A 9,122-nucleotide genomic window follows, 5' to 3' on the forward strand; every position below is an offset into this window, starting at 1 on the left:
TGCCCATGTTGGGGTTCATTCCCATGCTGCCGCTCATGCCCATGTTGCTGCTCATACCCATGTTGCCGCCCATGCCCATGTTGCTGCTCATACCCATGTTGCCGCCGATATTGCTGTTCATACCCATATCCATGCTGTTAACATTCAAATTTCGACTGATTTGATCCGCCGGATTTAAGGGTTCGAAACGACTGGGTTTTTGTCGGCGCAGACGTGGATCGCTTGGTGCACTACTAACTCCGGTATCGCGCCTTGACACACTGTTATCATTATTGCTTACAGGTAGTTCGAAAAGACTTGGTATCTTGGGATTCCTGGGGTCTGACAACATGTTCGGCTCACCTTGCTCGTCGTTTTTCGGCCCTTCGCCGCCATTTACGCTACTCGCATCATCCGCTACATCCATATCATCCTCTCCTCCTTGATTTTCCTCTTCTTTAAGCCGCTCCGCCTCTGCCTCTGCCTCTGCTTCCGCCTCAGCCAAGGCTTCCTCTTCTTTCATCAATTGCTCATTCGCCAAACGTACTTTCTCTTTTTCTCTCTCCATTTCCTCTACCGTACATGGACGCACACGAACTTTCCGATAGCCAATCATATGTCTAGATCTATCCTCGTATGCCGCTTTAGCTTCTTCAGCGCGTGAGAATAGCACATGCCCTTTGAATTCCCGCCTATTTTCGCGACTCGGTGTTAGGAGTATATCGTAAATAGCATACGATGAGAACATACGCATAATATCGTGCTCAGCTCCCGCATTGGGTATATCTTCAATGCAGAGTACGGTGTATGGTTCATCTTTCAATTCATTGTCAAAAGCTCCCCCACGATCACCGCGGTAGTTCGATTCTCCACCATCACCATCATCGTCGTGACGATCGTAGTCACTACGACTATCTTGATAGTTACGCTCACTGCGATCACTACGCTCGAATCGTCCTTGAGGGCGGAAACTGTCCTCGGCTTGCTCGAATTCATCATCGCTCACGATCTCCATTTTAACTGGCTTCGACTTCAGCAGCGTATGGTTGCGCATCATGGCCTTGTGTACGCTGGAGACTCGGGAGAATTGTATATAAGCTACGCCGGTGCGTATGCCATGTTTGTCGTTCACCATTTTGATGCCGTTGTGCGGTATAAAGAGACCCATGAAGAATTTACGTATGTCGCTGTAGGTCGTACTGCTGCACATGTTGCTAATCTTGAGGCAGCAACTCTCCTTCGATGTCTCTTTTGACCGCTGCATTTCTGGTTCGCGTGTTTTCTGTTGAATGCTACTCAGTTTGCCAACACTGGCAGCAGCGGCTTGTGCAAACAGATTGGGATACATCTGTGCATATGGGTTTGTATTGGCGAAAGCGATTGGCTCTTGCGGTAACTGACCGCCGGGCGGCAATGTAGCTGTGGAAATGGTTGAATCTGCTTGTGGCAATTTAAGATCCGGTTTCTTGTCCATTAAGCTGAGACCAGGGAACATTGTGTTGCTGCTCTGTTGCGTGGGACTGCCGGATGCGGAACTAGTCGAGTCTACCGAGTTGGTATTCATTGTTGCTTGTTGAACTGCTGCTGTGTAGGGGTTTTGCAGAGCAAAAGGTTTGGCAGAGTCGCTACTGTTCGAATTCGAGTTGAACAAATTGATGCTGTAGTTGTTAGTGGTAGAGACCGAAGAAGAATAGCTTTGGAATGCTGGTACCATGCTGGCGGCTGGTATATTTACGGAGCTCAGGTTAGCTTGAGAATCTGGGCTTTTATTGACAGCGGTGCTGGTGTAGGAGTTCGCTATCTGAGCGCTACGTATGCCTGGAATTGCACCGCCCATACTAAAGGGATTTAACATACTATTCATACCAGTGGCTGCTACACCAAATGTGGCAGAGTTGCTTAGAGCTGTTGCATTATTTTCTGTACTTTTTGTTTGGTACGAATTCATGGCAGGTATTCCCCAAGAGGGAATGCTGCCCACTTTAGCGCTGACACTTTCATTTGTATCCGGTAATTTGTTGCCAATTTTATTACTCGCTATGTCTCTTATAGACTTACTGGACTGATGGCCATTGTCACGCTCTTTATTATTTGCAGTGCTACGACTCGAATTTCGATTACGATCGGTGCTACGTTCCCGATTCCGATCATGACTACGCTCTCGACTGCGTGAACGTCGGCTAGAGCGTCGACTCTTCCAATCGCGATCTCGCGATCGGGAGTGACTTCTATCACGCCGACCTCGACGTGAACTGCCACGATCATTTCGATCGCTGCGGTCACGTGAACGTGATCGACGGCGATCACGCGATGCGGAGCGACGACGATCGCGACTTTTTTCAACGCTACTACGATATGTATCTTTTATTTCAGTGGGGCTGTTTTCATGGGGATTTTCTATCAAAGTGATACCAGCTTGTTTCTGGTATGCCAAAAATGATGGTGCAGCACTGGAAAGTATATTATGTAAACTATTGTGGGTAATAACTGGTGGTTGTGGTGTGGGCAAAACCGGTGATGACACGGTGGCTTTGATGCTTGACAATGCAGCGGCATTCTTGAGGGCTAGCAGCGACTGCTGACGTGCAGTTTCTATAACTTTTTGCATTTCAGCGCGTGAGGAAAGCAATAAACGTACTTGAACCTCATTGATTTTTTTACGATCATGCATCATTGCTTGGCGGGCATCCTCGTCGGTGCTACATTAGGATTAAACGAAGGAAAAAGGGTCATATAAAGATTATGATAATTCCTTGGGACTAGAATAAAGGAGAACGAAAACAGGGAATAACAATTGAGTCATCTTCCTTTGGGTACAATTTACGGCTTCTTTATGGGAAAAAATTCAGAATATAAGCTTTTACCACCCAGTCAATTAATCATCAAAATTTTTGCTTATTTGCTGGATATAAGTAGCTTACCTTTTAAATGGACATCCATTAAAAAGAACAAAACAATCCGCGCTCAGCACATTTTGCTTAGTGCTTGGCCGGAGAAGCTTGGCGTTGTGCACGTTTTCATCTTTTTACACAATTGAAAGAACCAACGATTTTACGCCGCCTTCGAAAGGAGGTTGGTGTTTTATGAGTAGATTCTTGATAACAGAAATGGGCCGAAATTACCTGCCGATGGAACGGTGCCACTGACTTATTTTTTGTGTACCAAAACGTTTTAGATATAGGTTAACTTCTTCAAATATTTTATAAATACAAGTTAATAAACCAAGTTTTCGTGTGTTTTGTGAATAATTTTGTTATGCTGAAACATACCTTACTTGAATTCTCTGTAATAATGACCAAACCGTTGTTTTATTATTATGATTTAAGGGGATTAAAAGTCACCTATCTTTTGTGCTGGCTCCATAAAAGTGGACTCTAACCTTAGGCCATTTATGAAATTAAACATTCAGATACTGGGCGAAGACGGTCCCCGCAGTGTAAAACACCCCTATTGCGAGCATAGATTAGTAGTAGGTAAACAACAACTATTCGATTATCGCTTTTCCATGGTACTGTGAATGTTGATTTCTAGTTCAACAAGCGACTATAAACCAATCACACTTATTTATTGAACGAGAAAACGGCTTTGAAAATACCGCTGATAATCGTTAATCGACTAACAGTCGTTTATCTACTACTAGTCGACACTCGCAATAGGGGTGAAAGTCTCTCTTTTCTCTCTCTCGATTTCTTAGTTTGCCGTTTTACCATAGGCGCACAGCTGCCTATCGTTTTGACTGACCACAGAAAGGCCGTCGACCATATAGGCTATGAAAAGGCTCATGTCCCGGTACCTACCAGCGATGGAAAAGTAGGTACAATTGTACTTATATCAGCACTTTTATAGTTCATTTTAGCCAAATAAATTTTCTTAGATTTTTTTTCCTCCTTGTAGTTCTACCAATCTTGTGCAGTAACTGTGAAAAAAAGTCAACCAAAAATTCGCTAATATTACCTAATTCAAACTTGAAAAGGAATCAAAGTGATTTTTGTTTTTTATTAACAATGCCATTGTTGATATTTTCAATAATGATTTGGTGATATTAACCACACTTTTGCTGATATTAATCACACATTTTTCTTTTGAATCATAAGCGTATTCGGCACTTCAAAGATAATTTTTCGGAGACACCAAACAAACATTTTTAGTATCATTTTAACGCGTTGCCTGTGACGGCATTTTAGCCCAGAAAAAGTCAGAGATTCGTTAAGGCTGATTTCTGTTCGTTTAAAAAGCCATGTTAAGCTTAACTAAGCACCAGTGGGCAAAAATTATGCTTCGTTAGATCTCCGACTAACGTGTGCTTGCTGGCTCCTAAGGAAACAAAGTCGTTCACAACTTCGAAATAATACTGCCCGCTGTTTTTGTTGCTAGGAGGTAATTAGGCTCCCACTCATTCTCCGCGCATTAAATGTGAAATAAGTAAAAACACATTTTCAAGTGGAATTAATGAGACGTAACACCCGAAAATACTACATGTATATATGTATGTAGTATGAAGTCATATCGCATTTTTCGGCATCTGAAATTGCTGAGGTACCTTTCACCTTTGAAAAACCGGTATCAGACGGTCTGAAAAGACTACACCTTTTCAAACAGTATTTCAGAAAAAGGCAAAATGAATTTCAGAAAAGCGCAAATGTATTTCAGAAAACTAAAATGTATTTCAGCAAATATCCAAATGTATTTCAGAAAAACTCAAATGTGTTTCAGAAAAGCTCAAATGTATTTCAGAAAATACCAAATGTATTTCAGAAAAAGCCAAATCAAATTCTAAAAAAAACCAAAAATATTTCATAAAAGGGCAAATGTATTTCAGAAAAACACAAATGAATTTCAGAAAAGCACAACTGTATTCTAAAAATATTTTTCTGAAATACATTTGCCCTTTACTGAAATACATTTGCGTTTTTCTGAGAATCATTGGAACTTTTCCGAAATTCATTTGGCATTTTCTGAAAAACATTTGTGTTTTTCTGAAATACTGTTGGAAAAGATGTAGTGTATCGAGGCTCAATAAGAGCATATCGATGGATTTACATAAATTATATACATAGTAGATGAGAAGCAGAATCAATATTTTGGCGACATACGAAGAGACCGAGCGAATGCGGGAGCCTTCCGGTTGGTTCCAGTTTGAACAGAGATTAACGTATTAGAGAAGGTTAATCTCAAAATCAGGCGTGGAATATTCCCGTCGTATTTTTGTACTGTTAAACAGACGTGATGTGAAATGTGTAACAAAATGTACATATTCTAAATTTCTGTCGCTAAAAAACTCTAAATGAAAAGCGTATGGGTCTAAAAATATGTAACGCGAATGAGGACGGGGTTCAACATAAAATCATAAGCATTATGTAAATGTTATGTTTCCCTGGAGGCGTTGTATATTTTTAAGCACAATCCATATTCACACAGGGATTTTTTACGATTAAAATTTAGCGTGACGGGTTCTAGAATTCCACTGAGGGCTTTAAATCCTGTGTGATACCGGTTCCAGCATTGCCATCCCCGACCATGCATACCGCCTTTGGGTGCCTTTATCTGTGAGTTTGATGATGAGATCCTCAAGTCTCTGACGAATTTTGTTGGTAACAGTTATCAGATGTGACTTCCAGTTGAGCCTTTGATTCAGCGTTATCCCTACATACGATGCGATAACTTAAGTCAAACTTTCTACCCTTTTTTGGTGAAGGGGAAAATTGTGAACTTTAATCGCTTTATTGACAGACCCTTTCACAGCGGTAGTTCTTAGTCAATTTTAAAGCTACCTGCAATCTAAAAGCAATGATACCTTCATGGCACGTATATAGGTGAGTAGCTTATCAGCATAGTCAAAAGCGTTAAATTTGTTGCCTTTTTAGCTTTTCAGACCCCCACACCTACTGCCTCCTAATGCCGCTATTATAAGGGTGGTATTAACACTTGCGAAGCGAATGAATTTGGCGAAGAGAAAGGTTTTGGCGAACGCAACTAAAATATGCATTAAGGGTGTTCGCTTGTACCAGCTTGTGCAAGTTTTATGCATCACGAGCACTCTTAATGGCTACTCTGCCTCTTTTTAATTTGCTTCCCCAAACCGATTTCGCTTGTAGATATAACTATTAAATATGATGTAAGTAATAAGTATCTAATTTTACCAGATTTTAAAAATTTGCCGAATCTGAAAGTGCACCAAACTGGAAAAATGTATCAAAAACTATCAAAAAAAATTTGTTTTGAAGTTGGTTGGATCAGCTCCTGGCGAGTGGTAGTACAACTCTTTTTCTTTAAAAAGTAGTATGTAAATATGAAAGTTGTTTTCCCATAGCAGCCGTTACAGCTAATGACTCACCCTTTTTCGTCGACCACTGCTTATAATAAGATTAAGATATGGTTAGGTACCTGTTGTTTATTATTTAGTCACTGATGCCAAATTACCATGCCAATGACAAGTCATAAGTCGAAATAATAAAACTTTATTATCAACACGATTATTTATTAGTGCTCGTTTGTAGTTAAAGTCGCCAAAAATAGCATGGTGCTCCTATTTCGCTGATATTTTGTATAAACTCTATTCGCACTTAGAAAAGAAAAAATATAAAATATGATAAAGACTGAGTGTCTGCCACGCCCACCCCTCATGTGGGCGGGTGTTTCTAAGTGTGATCCAACTTTGATGAAATTTGGTTTTGATATTTTCCTTACCCATAGAAACATATGTATATCTGAAATATGGTTAGAGAAACGTTTTGATTTTACATAAGAATTATAATGTACAATCGAATCGAAAATTGATTTTACATTAGAATTATAATGTACAATCGAATCGAAAATCAGGCTAGAGAACTATGTTAGAATTCAATGAGAGAATAATTAGAAAAACACTAGACATTAGAAAACATTTAGAATTCAATGTTAGAATACGATTCGATATCTAACCTTTTTCTCGATATCGAGAACTAAGTCCCCTTTTTGTAGAGAATGCTTTAGTTCTCAACAGTTTTCTAATCGTTCTACCTTAGAGAGAAACATTAGAATTCGAATCGCTTTCTTATCGTTCTATAACCTAAATGTTTGTTGGTTAAACAAATATGCTGTAAGGGCTCTTACCAGAGTGATCAGAGGGCACTGGGCTATAGCATCAATGCTCCATCGATGGCGTACACCAACAAGCTCCCTCTGCAAAAATCGTCGAGATGAGGAATCGATTCACCACTTCTTATGTCAAGCATTTCGAATCACAATTTTTCCATAGTTTGGGGAGCTCCATCCGGGATAGTAACACTATATGGAATAACCTCGGTAAGAAGGATTTACCTCCTCCTGGCATTCAAAGTGGGCAAATTTGCCTCCGAGTGGAAGTATGGGTCATTCGTATGCGCCTTCCTAACCTAATCTAGTGCACTTTTTAATGCCGAGATTCCCCGGGTATTAATGCATGCACAAAAAAAGTTTGGTGTGGATTTTAGGATGGCGGGTCATTGGCCCGTATTTTTGACGTTGGTGAGACTATCACCGCCAACGTAATTTTTTGCCCAAAATGACCAATATAAAAGGAGACGACGGCATGTGTCTCCAGCAAGACAGTGTTACGGGTCACACAGTGGGCGCCAAGATGCACTTACCGCATGTACTGTTTTGCTAACTCTCGCGAAGGTAACGCGAATTGCCCTCCAAAATCGTGTAAATTAACCACGCTAGACTTTTCCTTATGGGCTTTTCTGAACTTCCATGTTCATGCCAATTAGCCAGAATCGACTGAGTTCCTTAAAGTCTACGCAACCCCAAGCCATTGCTCAAATTTAGCCGACTCTACGCGATGGATCACTAGAAATTGGACCACTCGGATCCGTGCCACCGTGAGAAGCCACCGCAGACAATTGAATGGATTCAGACCAATTCAGTCTATCTTTGTTACTGCCTAAATCCCTGAAGAGGCCGATTGATCGGCATATTAGAAACCAACCGGATTTCTGGTGACGGCCTGCCAAGAGCTCAACAGACATACACATTAAGGGTTGGTCGGTCGAGAGCTCCCTGTGAAGTCGACAATGGAAGCCTTCATACATAAAGACTTCACTGAGGATGCCTTTCGCGACATCGAGTGGTTCTTTAACAATGTCCTTCTAGTGGCAATTTTTTAATACCTAATTAAGCTCAGTGCCACTGTCCAGCGTAGTGTAAACACGCTAGATGGTGGCGCTCTTTAAACCATTCTTTGGCTTGTGGCCGTAAACGGCCTGTTAGAGGAACTGGTGATTAGAGGCTGTCGGGTGATTACCTTTGCAGATCATACGCAGTATTAGTGAGGGATACATTTTTGGATACTCTCAATGATTTTATCCAAGGTTACTTCAACCTGATGACTAACTGGTTTGCGAACAATGGACTCGCTGTAAATCTTAGAAAGATGAAACTCGACTCTACCCTCAATTTGCGGCATTCCTATAGCAAGTCAAGCACTTTAACTTGGAGCAATATATTAGGGACAGAGTCTCTTTTATAAAGTTATTTTCCGGCTCTATGAAACCATTGCTAAGCCAATAAGCCAGCAAACCGAATTACGAGACGATCAGTACGTTCTCGACTGTTATAATCTTAAATATGCATTTTTACGTGACCAGTTCCTCGTTCACGACTGTTACGATTCGAGCCTTGAATTGGGTGTAACGGGCCGCCCTCAATATCAGTGGGACCCTTAGGGCCACTTTACCCCTGGCTTTGATCATGCTTAACATAGCGAATCTCGACATTATAAGTAAAACTGCTGCACTTAGGGGCACCGTATGTTTAACAGACTCAGTACCTAGACTTGGAGGTTTTGATTTTATCCCTGATAAGACGGTGTAACTAAGCTGGTACTTACCACCTCCTTCTCCATTCACACCCCCTCTATGGATGAGTGGATAGGGAAACACGATAGAGACGTGTAAGCACTCAATAGAGGTCTGGGAGAGACTCGCCTACAGAGTCCACATGAGTTATTTAGCGAGACTTTTTCGCCGTATACACAGTCTATCGCAACTACACCATTTCCAGTTGTAAATGCGAAAGCGTCAATTGTAAATGAGAATAGTAATTTTTAAATGAGAAAGCGTCAATTGAAAATGAGAATAGTCAATTGTAAATGAGAAAGCGTCAAATGAAAATGCGAAAGCGTC

At 41.0% G+C, this 9,122-nt stretch overlaps 2 protein-coding genes across 2 annotated transcripts in view; one reads left to right on the plus strand and one right to left on the minus strand.

Annotated features, from left to right (window-relative positions):
• The window catches only part of LOC118746768 (transmembrane protein 184B-like), a 798,314-nt gene that overhangs the window by 580,771 nt on the left and 208,421 nt on the right, over positions 1-9,122 (plus strand). The gene's annotated exons all lie outside the window — the stretch shown is intronic.
• The window catches only part of LOC118746765, a 31,641-nt gene that overhangs the window by 1,406 nt on the left and 21,113 nt on the right, over positions 1-9,122 (minus strand). Inside the window, exon 2 of the mRNA XM_036480674.1 lies at positions 8-2,678. Within this exon, the coding sequence (XP_036336567.1) occupies positions 8-2,678 (2,671 nt within the window). The remainder of the gene's footprint in view (positions 1-7; positions 2,679-9,122) is intronic.

This window comes from Rhagoletis pomonella, unplaced genomic scaffold (assembly GCF_013731165.1).
Source record: "Rhagoletis pomonella isolate Grant_MI unplaced genomic scaffold, Rhpom_1.0 Rhpom_scaffold_00011, whole genome shotgun sequence".
NCBI classification, from domain to species: domain Eukaryota; kingdom Metazoa; phylum Arthropoda; class Insecta; order Diptera; family Tephritidae; genus Rhagoletis; species Rhagoletis pomonella.